The 18,084-nt window shown below is 45.0% G+C and overlaps 1 protein-coding gene across 1 annotated transcript; it reads left to right on the forward strand.

Moving 5' to 3' along the window:
- The first annotated feature begins 794 nt into the window (after positions 1-794).
- On the forward strand, positions 795-16,619 carry LOC148053079 (D-beta-hydroxybutyrate dehydrogenase, mitochondrial-like). The gene is made up of 4 exons (XM_087777153.1): positions 795-1,325; positions 9,808-9,960; positions 12,776-12,906; positions 15,571-16,619. Exons 1-4 carry the CDS (start codon positions 1,004-1,006, stop codon positions 15,916-15,918), a joined length of 954 nt encoding a protein of 317 aa, XP_087633279.1. The 5' UTR covers positions 795-1,003; the 3' UTR covers positions 15,919-16,619.
- The last annotated feature ends 1,465 nt before the right edge of the window (positions 16,620-18,084 follow it).

Consider the following 18,084-nt stretch of genomic DNA (forward strand, 5'->3'; position numbering starts at 1 on the left):
AAGGCTGACTGTGGAGCTACAGTGATGCAAATTAGGCAAATAATTAGGACCATCCCTGTGCCTGTTAAGTCCTGCTGCTTCCTCTGCTGCTGTGTATGTCAATGAATGACTCTGGCCCCTTTGTATTTTTCACAAGCCAACTTCAAAGTGCAATTAATAAAGGCATCTGGTTCTTTCAACCATTTCATTTTACTGAGAGGAGGCAGATATGACATACTATCCCTTCCAATAGCTGCTTGGAGAGTTTCTCAGATGAAAGGGCAGAGAAAACACTGCCTAATCAAATTTCTCCTGTAATCTTAGCTCTCACAGATCTTTGTTCAGCAGGGTAAAACTGTCATTTCAGCCTACAAGAAACAGGCATTTTCCTCCACCGAGGAGTGTTCATAGGCACCCTTGATGTAACAGAACAGACACAGACCTGGGCCATAAAGAACCCACATGAATTTAATGCTACAACATAACACGCAACAACTATAACATAATAATGCAGCTGTATTAGAAATCCTCATTTCACGGATCTAGAAATACTCGTGACGCTTACACTTCATAGCCTATGGCTAGTCTGTACCGACGGGGCTGTCTGAAACTCGGGTGGAATTGTCCACGGTGACTTCACACTGGATTTCGGCACAACCCAACTCCCTTCTGACCGCCCAGATCCAGCTGATGCTTTTAGGGCCTGCGCTGTTCGTTTCCAAACAAGCCACGAGAAGCGGGGGGGGGGGGGGGGAGGGGAGAGACACACAAAGAGGCCCCCTCCTCCCCGGTGGGGAGAGGCCCCTACCAAGCCTGAGGCTTCACTAGGACGCCGGCCCTCTTCCCCACCGCCGCTCGGAGGGGCCGCAGCCCGGCTCCAAGCCCCCCGCAAGCCCACGGGGGGCCGCGGGGCGAGGGCGGTGCCTGCGGGCCGCCGCTGCCCGGGGAAAGGCAGGGAAGGGGAGGGCGCTCCCCGCCGCCTCCCTCTCTTCCGGCCAGACGGCGCGGCGGCGGCGCGGGCAGCATGTGGGCCGCGGCCTCTCTCCTCCTCCTCCTCCTTCTGCTGCCGCTGCTGTGGCGGCGGAGGCCGGCGCCGCTGGAACCGGCCGGCCGGGCCGTGCTCATCACCGGCTGCGACAGCGGCTTCGGGCATCTGCTGGCGCTCCGCCTCCACCGCCTCGGCTTCACCGTCTTCGCCGGGTGCCTCTGCCCCGGCGGCGAGGGGGCGCGGCGGCTGCAGCGGGAGGCCGGCGCCGGCCGCCTCCGCGTCCTGCGGCTCGATGTCACCCGCGCCCGCGACGTGCTGGCCGCCAAGGAGCTGGTGCTCAGCCACCTGCCCGAGCGAGGTGAGGCGGGCGAGCGGGGCGGCCCTCGGGACCGGCGGCGGCGGCGCGGGCCCCGCGCTCCGCTGCCGGCCCGCAGCGGCCCCCGCCAGCCGCGGCCCCGGCCCCGGCCCCGGCCGCAGCTGCCCCGCGGCCCGGGCAGGCGGCTGGCGGGGGCGGGCAGGGGAGGCAGGAGCGGAGCCCCGAAAACGGCCCCTCGGTTCGGCTCGGGCGTGGAGGGGCTGCGGGCAGGGAGCTGCCCGAGAGGGTCGGCTGGCTTGCGGCCAGGGAGTGCTCTTACCAACGGTGCTAATCGCAATGACCATCAGTAACAACACTGTTTTGCATTAAAAACGCGTCGGCTCTTAGCTAAGCGGTACACAAAGTGGGGTCTGCCCAGAGATGCCGACAGTGGGAAGTGGGTGCGCTCTTCAGCACGCCAGGGGTGAGCATGACCGCTGTGAGTGAGCATCACCGCCACGGGTGAGCATCAACGCCGTGGGTGAGCATCACCGCTGTGAGTGAACATCACCCCCACGGGTGAGCATCACCCTTCTACCAGAAGAGGAAACCCCTGGGATCCCTCTGCAGGTGCCCGGCAGGAGGAAACCGCAGGGAAAGCGGAGAAGAACAAGTGTGCGCACATAGGAGGCGGCAGGAAGGTCGTGTATTTCTAGGCGTGATTTGTGAAAGGGGGAATAAATAAAGGAAACGCAGAGAGGGCAGCTGCTGTGCCATACCAACCAGCTGCTTCTCCGTACAACTTGAGGTTTGTCAAGCTAGTCCGTGGACGGGTTACTTAAAAGGAAACCTGTTGGTTATGCACCCTGCAGGGAGCATACAGCCAGCAGAATGGATAGACTATAGCTTGCAGAAGAATTGCGGACAGCCTAAATGCTGGGTTACCCCCTGAGAAGACGTGACGGGTCGCGAGTAGTAGGACCACAGTTGCCTCCTTTCCCACTGGGGCTGCGTGGCGAGAGCCGCCCAGCGCGATACTGGGGGTACACTTGGTGCGGAGCAGGCTTACTCAGGCTCGGAAGTAAGGTTCCCTCAGAATCACAGACAAACGCTCCCTACTCGCACAGGGAGTATCAGCGGAGAATGAAGCACGCAGAACGATAACGAAGTGCGAGGCCTCTGCCTGCCTGGTTCATTAGCATGTTGAGAAGGGGATGAAACGAGAAGTGAAGTAAGAAAAAGCCTAGATGCCGCTCATTAAGTACGTGTATTTATGGTTGATCTTGACCTTATCTGATTAAAAGGCAGGGCCTTCCCCTCTCGGGCTCTTTCCCAAGCTGCAGAGAGAACCCAGATGACTCGCAAAAGCCCTTATAGGCTCAACAGGGACTGAGTCACCTGAAACTCTGGGTTACAGATAACTTATCCTGTAATTCTGGCAGCTTATGCAGTGTTGATGTGGACTCTGGAGTCCACAGTTCAGCACTAACTTGGTTGCCCTTGCAGCTCACAGGCGTGTGGCCGCAACTTCGGATCCAGGCAAATCACGCTAGAGACATCAGGGCTCGCTGGAGGGGCCAGGGAAGACGCTGGAACGCAGCTGGCGTTGAAATGCAGCGTGCACCCAGCGTGTGCCCGGGCAGTGGTTTTCCTGGGTTGTCAGTCAGGCCCTTACACCTGTAACACAGGGCTGGGCATGCACAGACGGAGCACACAGCTTGTGAAACCTTCTTCCATGGTCGGTCAGCTCTGCTGCTGCAGCATTTTGAGGTTACGCTGCAAAGGCAGAAAAGAAAGTGTAGTTTTCTAGATCCAGATAGCACATATGCCATTTGGGAAAACTCCCAATTATCGAGTAATCTTCCTCCTAAATATAAAGGAGCAGAAGAGTTATTTAGTTATTTTAATGTCTGATATTAATGGATTGAATGCCACAAGTCGTCTTCATCATTTATAAAATATAGAGGCATAAATATTTTTATCTCAAACGTAATGAAACTGTGAGGATACTCTACTTATGTAGAATCTTTAAGCAAACAACTTCAGTAGGAGCGTTCCTTCTTGGCACCTCTGAAAATAGGTGTGTGGTTTTCTTTGGTATTTTAACTGTATAAAAACAATTCCAATTTAACGATTCAACTGAAGGTTAGCTCTCATATTAACCAACTTATTTAAGATAGGAATTGTAATTTTTTTACATTTGGGTCAAAGATATTTTTAATGAAGAAGTTCTTCATTAGGAAAGAGAATCCCAAACTATCTGTAATTGCATTTATGTTCTGAAAGTACCCAGAAGATGAGAAAATTATGTGACTGCACGGAACCTTTTATCTGCTACCCAAAGGTTCCCAAAGGATGGGCAGCGGAGCATGCGCCTCCACGTCCCACCAGTTCGGGAACTCTCCGTAGTGGAACCTTAGGACATTTTCCCTCACGGATCACAGGCAGCAGCATCCACAGCCTACACCAGGAGACTGACCAAACTGAAAATCACGTACGTGTCAGACGTTTGTAGTAAGGAGAACAAAGAGCAGGTGGCGAGTTCAGTAGACGGTTTTAAATAAGCATTAGACAGATAGAAAATCTGCTTTTGGGTTTTGCACAAACAATTCAAACTGATGTAGGAATCCGGGGTTGTGCTGAACGGTTATAGTAGATCACAGATTATCTTACTTAAAAAGCTTGAACATCCACCTTTAAAATAGTTACTGGCAGTGTTCTGGATGTCCTTTTTAGCTGGTGAGTACTGTTGGACAGTTCTGTCTCTGTCTCTCCCTCCCTCAGAATAGGATAATTCTGTTCAGCAAGTCCGTGTAGAAACTGAGAAGAGGCATCTCTCTGGGGGAATCACTAGGGGTTTGCCTAGGGATTGTTCCCTCTTTGTACTTTATGCCATTTTCACTCTAATCAGTTTCACTCAGGTACCAAAGATTTTACGTATGCCACATCAGCGTGCTGGACTTACAAATTCAGGTCACTAAAACACTCCCGTATCATTCCAAAAATGGTCAAAAAGAAACCACTTCAGCAATCTCCAGGTTTAATGGTAGGTATGCAAAGGCTATGCATTCCAAACTAAAACCCCAGAAGATGTACCAAAACAATGAGAAAGCAGTAAAACAACGATAGCTTTTTGCATCCTGTGTTTAAATAGCTCAGAGTAAATCCTGGTAAAGATTAAATATCTATTCTTCATGATTACAGTGTCATCCTTTCCATGGACTGTGCATCTCAGGCAAGTATGACTTCTTTGAATGTCAGACATCAAGCAGATACGCTGTCTTCCAAGTCACCTTAATCTGACTGATAAGCCACCATTTTGTCTTTTATCTCCAATCTTTTCTTGTAGTTGAGGAAAATGCACATTTTCTTGCCTTTATTGCATCTCTATACACTATTTTCCTCCTTCCAAACTTGCAGAATGCTCTTGTTTCTGCCTGTACTTCCATAAAGCCTATTGAGCCCAGTCAGCATCGCATACTCTTTTGTTCTAGACCCGATATACGGACAAAGTAAGAGAGTCTCTGTCCTGAAGAGTGGACAAGCTACAACGGAGGGCTCTCCAGACAAGAAGCTGGCAACGAAGAGAGGCTCAGAGAGCTCAAGTCCTTCCTGAATCCTGTTCTTTGGCAGATTTGAGTTGCTTCAAACCTAGACCCAAGTTGAACAGGCTGCAGGTCTGCACTGCAAAGCCTGTATTTTTTTGCCTAGAGTCCCAGTGAAAAACCTAACCACCTAACTGTGGACTCCACTGGGTGTGAGAGTCACACTTTCCCACTGACTCAGTTCACTGCATGGAAAGATGTGAGAAATTCCTGTGTCTGGGGAGAATGGATCCAAGAAGACTCGCTCAGGAGTTGCTGGTGGCAAGGGAAGTCATCCAGGACGGAGGAATACCGTGCTCTGGTATCTTCCTGTGCCCAGATCATTTCTGCTTTAAGTAGACTATTCAGTGTAAAATGTACGATTCAGTCTCAGGAATAAAGCACAGTACTCCCTACACCTTCTAGTTAGGCCGTTACCATGAGATAACTAACGCAAGCTCCACCTTGTCTTCCCTCTCTGTGTTATGCAAGTGTAGAAATCCAAACTAGGTAGTAACACACCTAGCTGGGCATTCTGCCACTTCATAATTTGTTTCCTTGTAAATATTTGTTCTATTCTAGACTGTGAAATTATGTCAGTGAAAAAGACGGCAAGTCAATTTCCATGGTACGTAGCTCATTCTCTAGAGCTGTCCCTCCACAAAAATCTGCTGGCTCTGATGCCTTTCTTTATTTGTTTTAATGGCTTGCATGCCCATTAAGATGACTTTCTAAAATATTTAGAGTCCTTTCTTGCTTAAAAAGAAGAAACTTCTTGCACTTGCACATTAAAACCCACATAAAGTAGACTGGGACTTTGGAGCATGTTGATTTGCAACTCTCTCAAGCTCTGCAGCAAACCTTTTTTTTCTGATTTGCTGCTTCTGTTTAAAACAGGAATTCCTCTTCCTCTCTGTGACTCTTGCGAGTGGGTGACATGTAGCTAGCTGGAAGGGAGGGATATTAGTTTTAGTCCTACCTCCTACTCCAAAGTCATTAAATACTCTCCTCCACTTAATTAAGATTTCCTACTCACAGAATCCACCCAGTAGGCCCATGGTACCATATTTTAGCCCAGACTTCCTATTCAAATAGACTCATCCTCGCAATGAAGACAACCACAGCATAATATTCCGAGCAAAGGGTGGTACATATCTGAAACTTGGGAGTCTCAGCTGACCTGTTACCACAAACACTCTGCATTGCCAGAGACAGATTGGCTTGTTCCTTCTCTTCATTTTTTCAATAGGAATATGGCAAATCACACTCTCCTTCCTTTGGCTGGTTTGCTTTAGTATTGGATTGGAATCTTTCAGGAAAGAGCCTGTCATTTTCGCATGGGCTCAGGTTTAGGTGAGAAACTCCAAAGATCAGTGATACCAAGAATACATACTCGAGTTTAGAAAGTCTGGCCGAATTCAGATGTTATCTGTGTGTAGGCACCTACATTGAAACGGCCTGATTTTCAAAAGGTTTTGCAAGCACACAGCTTGATTGCCTTGAATAGGAAGAGTACTTTTAAGAGTTTCTGGAAAAACACCAGGCGTCTTTGGGCCTAAACATGGACTTTGAATACGTGCCTTTTGGTCAACATGTCTTGAAGTAGAAATTATCTGGGAGGTTATGTGAGAGCTAGTGTTCTTCTCCTGACAGCCTCACTAATCTTAAGTTAGGTTTCCTAAAGTGATTCTTTAGATCCCCTGCTATATCTCTTAATCTTTGTCCTCAGGATCCATTTTCCCAACACAGAGATCAGTGAAAATCTCTTTGACTTCTAGTTCTGCTTTCCAGTTTATTTAGTCCCTGCCTGCTGTAGCATAGTCTAACGCCCCTCTTCCTAAACTGCGCTTGGACTGAGTTCTGTTTTGACAGTCTGAGTAATTTTTCCCTTCCAGATCAAACATCGGCTGCTTTTTCCTAACGTGTCTGTGCACGGACACTCTTAAGGAGATGCGATGTCTTTTTCCTTCTGCTGTTCAATTCTTACTTGTGCCTTGTCCTTCTAGATTTCTATCTAAGGACTATATTTCTCAGATTACCTGAGCTGCATTTGTCTAAACAGATACACAATATATTTTACATGCATGTTTATAGCATAAATTTTTACCACAGACATTTTAGGAAAGGGAGACCAAAGCAGATTCAAGTACCCTGAGTACATAGCTGGGCAAGTTGTTTCTCGGGAGGTAGGAAATTTTCTGAAAAAGTGGCATAAGGGGGTAATGAACTGTTCGTTATCTGGGTAGAATTTTGCAAATTGATTCAACTGAACAAAGCGGCAGGAAAATTTGTGGAAAATATCAGAACATTTCCCATTTGGGAATGCCAAAATGTTCTAAGAACCAATACGTTTCACTTGAGGGCAAACAAAAAGTTTTGAGCTGACCCTGAGCAAAATCTCTTTTTGTGTTTTACTTAATCTTCTCTTTGGAAAACTCTATTTCAGCTTAATTCAAGCCAGTTTTTCTCCTCTTGGCTTTTGCTTTGGCCACTGCACAGAAAGAAGGAGCTATTTTTCTGTGAACTCCGCCTGTTTATGCACACAGGCTGGCCTCACCGCTACCCACCTCTGAAGTGCCTGAGGCAAATGGCTGGAGAGAAAACTTAAGCCTTGCAAGCTAAATCCCGTGTTTCACAGTTTAGAGGAAGAGGAAGAACATCAGTTGTCTAAAGTTTAACGGTTGTATTTCTGAAGCCTGAATGAATTCAGGGATATGTGGAGCGAGTGTTCTTGCTGTGCTGTGCAGGGTGCAGTGGCAGAAGCAAAATGACATTTTTTTTTAATTAGAAAAAGTAACGCTGAGAAGATCAGGGAACAGATTTTACAGTGATGCCAGGCTTTAGTTTCTGTTGTGTTAGAGTTAGCTTATGTAAAAATAAACCTGAGTACAGACACCTCCAGCCTTAAGTAGAAACAGATGGGGTGTGCAGCTACTCAGTCCATCTGCAGATCAGATCATGTGCAAGTACAAAATATTAACAATTAGCTTTTACAGAGGACTCTCTACTCCATTGATCTTGAAGCATTTTACAAGGAGGTCAATCCCGTGGGGCTAGTTCCATTTTAAGAAGGAGAAATAAAGCCACAGAATGATGGAAAGGCCTGGAACAACAGGGCAGTGGCAGAAGGAAGTCGAGGGTGCCCAATTCCAGTGGCCAGTTTTTTGGTCCATCTCCTCTCCTCTGTCCACTGACATTGGGGCAGTAGAAAAGAGGTGAGTACACAGAAAACTGCTGCGTTACGAGGACAGCAGTCAGTCTGTATCTAAAGTTATGGGAGAGCTCCAGTGTCAAGGATTGCTGTGTGACAGACTGCTGAATAATGATTTATTCTCTTTGGAGGACGGAGTTATCTGGGTTCTGTGTGGTAAATTCCTGAATTTGAGTGTTTTGCTCTGCAAATGAGACATTCACCAAATGAACTTTGTTTCTTTCTGTGTTTAAACACCAATTTAATTACATAATACAAGTAGTGTATATATGTTAGGAAAGCTTACAGGGGTCTGCTTTACAAACTCATTCAAAAAATCACCTGTTTCAGCTTTAACTGCTGTTGTGAATGAAATCCTGTATTAGCAGTTCTTGGCAGGGCTCTGGAAACACCAAGATACCATGAAATCATCGCAGCAGCTTTTTCAGAGAAGATAAAAGAGTTCAGCCCAAGGGTTTCTGCAGCACCTTCACCAGGGTGACCAAAGGTTCCCTGAGGATGTCTTTGCCACCACGGGTACAGGAGGCTACAGCTGGGTCGGCGTCACACCCACGCCCCAGACCCTGTGTCCAGGGGAAGGAAGAGAGGCACTGTTACCCACCCTGCCTCACCAGAAACCTAGGCTTGGAGATTCTGTAAAAGGCATGACAAAACCATCGTTTGCCTCAGACATGTACAAGAAATCTTAAAAAAAAAATAAATGCGTAAGCAAAATTGTCAAGGCTGGCAGAGACAGGCTGCAAACTTAGCTGTTTCAGTGTGAGTCAGGCTACCCTATGTACTTCTTAGTTACACTGCTGGTCACCCTAGAAATCCCTCAGTCAGGATTTGAGGACAGAAACGGGAATGTTTTCAAAAGCACCGTGTCACTCACTGCTTTACCGTACATCTACAGATACGTGCTCTGAAGGCAAGAACAAGTCAGCATGGCTTAATCAGCGTTTAGTCAACACGTCAGCTCCAAACCGTGAGCACTCTACACTTCAACGAAAAAGCATTTCCAACAGTCAAGGTTATTGGCGCTGCACAGTGCTCACATGAAGCGTTCTGTGGCTTTGGGCTAAAGGGCTTTCACTTTCTGGCAGAGAGCTGTGTCGGAACAAGCTTTGCTGCCAATAAATTTCCTCTTGTAAACATTGGAATCTTACTGCCTTTCAGGGGGCTGGGCTCCTTAGCACCAAAACCTGCTGTTATGCGGGGAATAGAGTTATCCAAGAGTACAAAATAAAAAACCAAAAACCTATAGCCACTGACCTTACTTGGTTACTTTACCCAATGCTGCACTCCTGTACCTGATTCTGGCTGATTTCAGAAGGAATCAAAGCTCAAATCCTGGAAAAGGAGCCAAGTCTTACGCTCCTAAATTAGGCACTTTGAAAATATTACCCCTTAGGCTTTAGACCGCTTAATATAATTTTCACAAAGCTGCTCATAGCACACAGTGGGATTACAGTAACTAAAATATCATGGTGCACTGCATTGGCAGTAAGATGTGGTCTCCTAGATCATGCTATTCATAAATAACTTAGGACGACTATAAAGTGAGTGATTATTAAATAGCACTGAGACTTATATAGTCCAGGTAATGGCCACAATTGCATTCCTTCATTAAAGAAAACATGCCAGCACTTGAAAAGACAAAAAGATAACTAAAAAGTTGTTTCCAAGGGTCCAAATCACTAGTGTTTTGTCACCTAATGGTGGTTGTTTTGCAGTGAAAAATGCATGTTGAGACATTTCTCTTCCATAGGTTTCTGGGGACTTGTCAACAATGCAGGAATATCAACATTTGGCGAGACAGGGTGGCTGCCTATGGAGAAATATGAAAAATTTGCAGATGTGAATCTCCTTGGGAGCATCAGGACAACTCTGGCATTTCTTCCCCTTCTAAGGAAATACAAGGGTAATGCTAATCCACTGTTATTTAGAGTAGTAGAATAATTAGCTTACTATAATCAGGGTAACGTAGCATCTATAAAAGAAGCCTTAATTGTCTCTCATGGAACTGAAATGACAGCCTCCTTCTGTGTGGCCTGAAAGAGCAACCTGATCCTGAAAAGAGGGTAAGTCGTAAGGGGAAAAATATCCTTAAAGATTCTGTCTTTACAATACATAGAAAAAAGTACTTAAAATAATGAATTATCTCAGTGTTTGAATCAAAAAAAGAGAGAAAAAAATGCTTACAGTAGATCATTAAGCCCAGGCAAGACTTTGTAAGCACTGACAATCAGAAAACACAAAGATCCAATAAACTCCTGCTCAACTTATTTAGGCTTTACTGTTTTACTGTTTGGCAATTGGGAGAGGAAGGGTGATCCTACAGAGATGAACTAGAGACATCCAGCTTCCAGGCCTAGCAAGATCCTTTCTATGACCTTGGGCAGGAGACTTCAAGTATGTGAAACAGTGCTGCACAGAGATGCCTGGGTTTTTAATGGGATGAATGCATTTGCACAGACCTTCATACGCATGGGCTTTATCCTTTCTTCTGAGAAGAAATGGTTCAAATAGCCCTCTACAGCATTGCAGCATGTCTCAATTGCTTTGCAATTTGTTCCCTACCTGTCCCCATCTATATCTGGGAAACAAAGATACCCTTTCCCTTTCTCCCTGTTTTGCTTAGCTTGTCTATTTAAGTTGTAAGCGTTTTAAGGTGAGGATTTTTTTCTGTGTGTATACAGCATCAAGTACAGTAAGGGCTAGGTTTCATCTGGAACCCCCAGGTGCCACTCTTACACAAAATGTTGCTAAGATAAAAGCACCCCCTTTTTGGCTACTCTGCTTCTTTCTGCTTGGTTGCCTTTGGTTGATGATATTTTGATGCAAGAAGAAAGAAACTTTTAAATACGGCAAGCTGGATGTGTTTTTGTAAAAGAATGTGCTATTGCATATACTCAGTGAGAAGCAATGGATGTGTTATGTGGCCATTATGCAGGGAGACAGCACTTTTTTTCTGTGATGTCCTACTTACTGCTAAAGCTCTGTGAGGCTGATCCACCAGAGGCATTTGTCTGACTTTGTGAATTGCAAGGGGTTACTTTGAAGCGAAAGGGACTAATTATGTGCATGATATTAAGCACATGCATAAACTTTTAGAAGATTTGGGTCTGGGTGGCTGCACATACGTAGTACCATATCTCAAAAGAGCGCTCAGCATCTTACTCCTGGCTGTCAATGCTGCCTTGCCCACACTCCATTTTCAAGTCCCATCTATGTAGGAGAGGAGGCCAGGGCAATTCTAGGAAGAATCCTACATTTCCCTTCTCCTTCCTTGCAGGAATAGCCAGGACAGCTAAAGCTCATGTTTTCAGGGGCAGCAAGTGGCCTCTCCAAATGAAAAGCTTGAATTATGGATGTTAGAGCGTTCTCCTGGGAAAGCTGGTTTTCAATTACCTTAGGCAAAGAGAGAAGTTAAATGATGTGTCCCATATCGTGGGTATGTGCCCCACATCATTTAGCTACTGGCTGAAGGAAGCAGAGGTCATCCTACCATCACTTACCCAGTAGCTGTTTTCTGAAAGAAGGGGCTTACTGCCATTTTAGGATGAGCACCTGTTCCAAGGAAAACTTCAAGATTATTAATACTTGTAAAGGGAGGTATTGCCTTCCAGCCTAGAATTAAGCATCCTGCTCTGAGAGGAGCAACATTTCCCCATAACTTTTCCAGATGGCCAGGCCAGCTGATGTAGCATCTTGATCAGCAAGCTGGTAGTTGTTCTCCCGTTATTGTATGTAAGATTTATTCGAGACGCTGTGTAGGAAGGCTTGGAACCTAATTCAGAATGACAGATTTCACTGCATTCCCACGATACCCTTTTGATATCCTACAACCTTATACCATTTGGTCAGATCTGGGGCCCAGATGTTACCTGCATCTGTGGCAGCAATAGGAGTGCAACTATGTTCTCTGTATTGTTAGCGACGAGGCCATCTTCTCCCTCACCTCTGGTATTTCTATACCCACATTCACACATTTCTTCCTCTATGGTATGACTATGTGATAGAATTTTACTAGTACACAATGGAAATGAATGACAGCCTAGGGCCTCAAATCAGAAATCTCTGCTATTTAAGGCATGCCTGCACTCAGCAATAGTTATAAAGGGGAAAAAAGCAGCACGGATCAGGGAAATCACAGCAAGCAGCGTAAAGCTGCACACATTTTGTCAAGTCATCTTTCTCTGGTGAAGCTTATCACTGTACAGTCTGATTTTGACTTTATAGGCACAGTTGTAAAGCAATTCTCAGAGCAGAGACATCATTAGCGCAGAAAGAAATGGTATTAGTAGTCATATATCCACCACAGGGAAAATCATCTGCTCCTCTCCTCTGCAGTCATTCTCCTATTACTAGTACAGTCTTTTATTACTATTTTTCAGTCTAAAGTTTTTAGGGGACTGCTTTGTTTCTCTCTCTTTCCTCCCGTCTCAGACTCGAAAGGACTAAGCAGCATGTTGGGAAGGTGTTACACTTTGTCTAGTCCAGCATCTGTCACTGGATGGAAAGAAGATTTTTGTATGAAGTTCTCTGCTTAACAGAGCTGAGTGCACTTCTCTGCTGGGACCGCACACTTACACAGCCCAGCCTTGGCACACTGTGTAGTAAAACAGCATCACGCTAAACACCCACCTTATTAGCAGTTCAGAAGACTCAGGTAAATCAATACTATGTTAAAGACTGAGAGTGAAGTTATGTTATTTGTACTATTTTCTTTCCAGGACGTATTGTTTTCATGTCCAGCATTATTGCCTATTTTGCTCTGGGAAATGGCATTTATTCTATGACCAAGGCAGCTATTGAAAAATTTTGTGATGCTCTAAGACTGGAAATGAAGAAGTTTGGTGTCCGGGTAAGTGATGTAATGAGTAGCTGTTGTGTGAAACTCCCTGCTATTTCTAACATTGATTTTTATATGAGAAAGAGAGAAGTTTCACTCCTGAAACTTCCTACAGAGCCAAAATGCATCTTTTTGTGGGGAAAGAAGCAAGCGACTTGCACAAAGAATACCAGACAACGGCATGGGGGGGGTGAAAATTTTGGCCAAGGTTCCGTATGCAAAATAATATCCAATCTTGTGCAAAGTAAGATCCATGCATCCAGATGACAAAGACAGAGATCAGAGCTGAATCCATGGGTGCACCTTCCCCTTGGAAGGAGGTGGTTTCTCTGTGGCTAATCAGTGAGCTGGAAAACGCTAGGAACAGTGGACCTGGGTGATGCTTGCAGTTCTGAGAAGCTGTGGGATAGCGCTCCTGCTGTTTTGCTGGAGCAAAGAGCCCGGGTGTGAGCAATGTGCAGCAAAAAGGAAGGCTTGTCACCTACCTGAGGGATTCTTTCCCTCTCTTTTCTCTCACAACATCAGTGCTTAAAAGCTCTTTTTTTTTGTGGGAAGAGCTACACTGCAAGAGGCAGTATTGTGCAGAGTAATTATGTTTTTATTGTCTTAACCTAAGAGGCTCTGAGTGCTCTTAGTGCCCTAAGCAACACTGATAGTCAAACCTGAAGCTTAGATCACTGAGTAGCTTCACTAGGCTTTTTCCTTGGAAACAGTCCACTGCTGGAATGCTCTTCTCAAACACTACAAGTCTTCCCTAAAGGATTTACATTGGTGTACTCTTTACGTACACAGATTTACAGCACTGTTCATAAGCTTTGTGTTGGAAGAAATTACAGCTATGCATCTATTAACTGCCCCTCTCGGATAAATAAAAAATGCTATAAAATGCAAGTGATTTTAGACATCCTAATACCACACAGCATGATGAGGATTTGAACCGATTAGCTGAGGATAATCTCAAATGCATGGAAGAGCTTAGTTTAACAGGTTAACTACTCTGGTCGTTTGTGGATTTTTACTGCTCCCCCACTCCCGGAATAGCCCCAGCACGCAATACAGTGAGCCAGGCTGACAAACATTTCCAGAATATCTATGACAGTTATTTTTCTGTTTCTCACTGTATGCAAGACGCTGGCTGGCATTTGTCTCAGAACCTACCCTGCAGAGAGCCTGCAGAATACACGGTCCCTCTTCCCTGTGCTCCCCTGCCCTGTCGTTCCCTTTGTCCTTTCAGGAGAAAGTCACCCAGAGGTGGCAAGGAACAGATGGAGCTCTGTCCCACTGAACTCTGGCCAGGCAAGCTGGCTGCCTACAGGAAACAAAGTATGTGCCTTCTATTAGAAAGAAGGCTACAGAAAATCAAGGAAGGGAAATAAAAGCATCATCCCTCCTAGCTGACTCCAAAAAGCTCCAAAACATGAAGTTTTCAAACCTTTGTTGTTTAAAATAAACATGGGAAGTTTACTATTGGCATTAGTTTGGCTAATACTAAACGCTTTTGAAAATAGCGCCCAAAGGGAGGGCTCCAAAAGGTGCCCCGTGACAAACCTACCTGAGGCAGCATAAGATGCGCCCAGCTATGCACGCCGTTTCTGCTGGAGCTTACCCATATCCCTGCCTGCTCTCTGCACATGGTGCCTCAACCGCTCCAGCATCCAGCGTGCCGATGGCCGTGCAGGCACGTGCCGGTACTGACGCACAGGTGGTAGCCTCTGGGAGATGGGCCGGGTGGTAGATTGGAGACATTAAAGTTTTATATTACCACAGACTTTCCAGAGAACGCCTGTCAGATCCCCAAGTCTCTTACACAGCTCGGCACCATTTTTCCTCGCTTTGTGTTGTAGCCTTTAGAAATGGGGCCACTTAAATGCCACGGAGTTTTTAATGTTGCATATCTACAAATCGTTTGAACAAGCCCACTGCTAACTGAGGAAAAGCATGCATACTGTGAGTGCTCAGCCTGCTCTGAAATTCCCCAGAAGCCTCAGAACAGCAGCAGCAACAACACAGGCAAAGAAAACAGGCAGAGCAGCAAAGGATTTCTTTGCTTTCAATTTAAATCTACATGCACAGAAACCTATGGAAATTTGTTAATGCCTTCAGTGAGAGCTAGACCAGGACCCTTGGTCCCCTCTGTACTTGGCTGACAAAGCCTATTTTCCTTTTAATTACACCTATTTGGGGAAAACAGCAATTCTTTCCCCAGGACCTTCTAAATTTTCTTTGACATCTCCTTTTGTCCCAAATTGGGACAAAAAATTACCCCTTGCGAGATTTGCCGCTGAGTGAAAAATCCTACGTGTTCCACTTTGGAGACATCAAAGTCATACTGAAATGCTTTGTTTTGGTATTGTCAAAACATTTATACCATTAAGCATTCTATAAAAATCAAAGATGCACTATTGCATTCAGTGGAGGTATGCTGAGTAGTCAAAACAAGAACATTAACATCAGAGTGAAATGAGGAAGTCAGAATAAAGCACCTCTGCAATCTTAAATGTTTCACGGGAATATATTTGATTTCAGTCAAGTTTTCAAGGTTGAAATTTCAACAAAGCAGCATTTTCTGGAAGAAATCTGTCTGCAGAAAGCTTTGATCTGTTTTACTGACTATAGTATTTAATTGAATTCAGAATGACTGATTGCATCTTGATAAGTTTTACATCTTGCTTTTAGGTCTGTATTATTCAGCCAGGAAATTATGCACCCTCTACCAAAATTCAGCCACCAGTTAGTGCCGAACAGATTTGGAATGAACTCAGTGAAGAGGAAAAGTCAGTTTACAGTAAGGAGTATGTTCAAGAGCGGGCAAACTTTTTCAACAACATACTCAGCGAAGGAAGCACTAATAGCAATGAAGTTGTAGATGCTATGGTAGATGCTTTAATGTCTCCTGCACCCAAGGCGCGTTACATGGTAGCAAAGCTGAAGGAGAAAGCACTGGTGTTTGTGTGTGCTTTATTCCCGACCGTTGTGATGGATTCAGTTTTGTCCTATGGTCTGAGTAAAGTAAAACTTGCATAGCCTATGTTGGTACTATTCAGTGACTCAGGCGGGGCAGTTTTTTAAAATGTGAAAGCCAGGGCTGAATCTAACGTCCCCAAAAATCAGTATAATGACACCAATTGCCTGATACAAACTTTGGAGGGTCTCCCTAGTCAGAACTGTCACTTATTCATAGGGAAAAACCATACAGGACCCCATGTAAAATTAATACATTTGTTTAGGTAACTTTATTTCCCCCATGTGGAAAAAAAAAATATGGCTACTTATGCTGCTTTAGGTATTGCCTAGAAAATTTAATGCAGCTTTCTCTAATGCAATACCAGGTTACTGTGTTACAGACATGATGGAGGCAAAATGGAGCATATCCTACAGGGCAACTGCATGCCTGGAATCATTACAGCAGAGATGAAAATACCTTATTTGTAGGAACCTGAGTAGTAATTTATTAGGGGCGATGGGAAGAGGTTAATGGAAAAGTTAGGAATGAGCAATAGACCTTGAAATACTTTGAATGGAGTTAAGTGGCTGTAGAAAGTAGGAAGTGTCGAATAATAAAGCTGTAATATGGAAACAGTGTCTTGGCTAACTACATTTCAGTACTTTTTGAGGTGTTCTAGCTGAATCTATAACAAAGCCAGTACGGCATGGACTTTGGAAAATAAGTAACGTTCCATTTACAAATGAATATTCAATTGTAAATAAACTCTGTTTTTATCTAATGTCTGTATTAATCAATGCGTTAACCTCAAGTGTAGTCCAAGAGCTGAACACCAAGGTGCCAGGTATCCGTATGCAGTAGCAACCTGTAGCTTAGAAAGAACGTATTCAGCCTGGAGCTCTGGTTTTGCTCCTGTTCTAGGGAATAAGGTCTGATGGAAACACACATCTATTAACATGAACAGGAAAACTTTAGTAACGTATCTATGAGAGTAATTGAGCACAGTGGCTTCATTAGCAGTCTCTGACTGTTGTGGAAAAGATTGCTGGTTTACATGTACACAGTTTTAAATTTGGCTTGGTTGTGGCCTGGCACAAAATCCAAGAACTCTGGGACCAAAAGATCCCAGAATAGCTGGGATCAACTGTGGTGACGGGGGTAGATACAGGGCAACAGCATGGAGCATTAGCCTCCCCCATGCCAGGTCTCCCATATCAAACCGAAGACGCTGCTGTAAGGTGACCTAGTTAACTTTTTGATCTGAACCAGAAATAGCATCCTGTACCTGGGAAGTCTTTCCTAATATATTTAATTAATTACTGAGAAAAGTTACTCTCTCTTGTGGTGGGTAATTGGGCAGTCTGAGTCAGGAACATAGGCGAGGACAAGCCAGGGCTCCCACCTGTTCCACAGCCCGTCAACAGCAAGATAATCAGATGATTATCATCCACTCTCCTCATTTAACCACAGCTGAGCAAGGCCAAGCAAGGGAATAAGAACAAGACTTATTCCAACCGAACCAATTGATTTCTGGTATAGGAATTCCCCCTGCTTGACCTCAGGGATTTCAGCAGCCTTACATTGCTTTGGAAGAGTTGCTTTCATGCTCTTAGCCGTTCTTTGTGCAGATTACCCTTCCTTACAGTAAGTAGCACTGAACTCAAGAAGCGGCTTTGAAACCCAGATGTTTATCCACCAGGCCCAGGATACATGTGCTTCTCTCTGCCTCAAAGACAATGTCGCTTTCCATTACATGGTCTCCCTTCTATTTGCATTTCTAAAAGCTACTGCAATAAGTTGTTGCTGAGAGCCAGCACCACCAGAAGATCTGCCTCCCAGATACCGACGACACAAAATAACTTCCAACTGAAAATCCCTCCTTTATTTGCTGTGTACGTGGTGAAGCACATGATCAATATTTCAGTAGCCTCATGTAACATCAGATGCGCAACAGTCCAGAACATTTATTCCTTCGTCTTGAAAACTAAGAACTTGCAGTGTGTGGTATCTCACATGGGGTACGGTGACAGGCCGGATGAGAACAGATGGGACAAACGAAGGCAGTTTGTATTTTCATCGCTCTCTAACCTGCCAGCATGGAAGCTAACCGAAAAACAGCTACACAATTATTATTTTTCGTCTTCCCCCCTCAGCTTGTTAACACTATGTGAGGAGTGCCTCCCTCTTATCCAGTAACCCTGGAATCGCCTTTACCTCAAGTCAAGTTAAAGCGCAGACGCATACAA

The sequence above is a fragment of the Nipponia nippon genome, unplaced genomic scaffold (assembly GCF_047370975.1).
Source record: "Nipponia nippon isolate SJK-2023a ecotype South Korea unplaced genomic scaffold, ASM4737097v1 scaffold_4, whole genome shotgun sequence".
NCBI lineage: Eukaryota > Metazoa > Chordata > Aves > Pelecaniformes > Threskiornithidae > Nipponia > Nipponia nippon.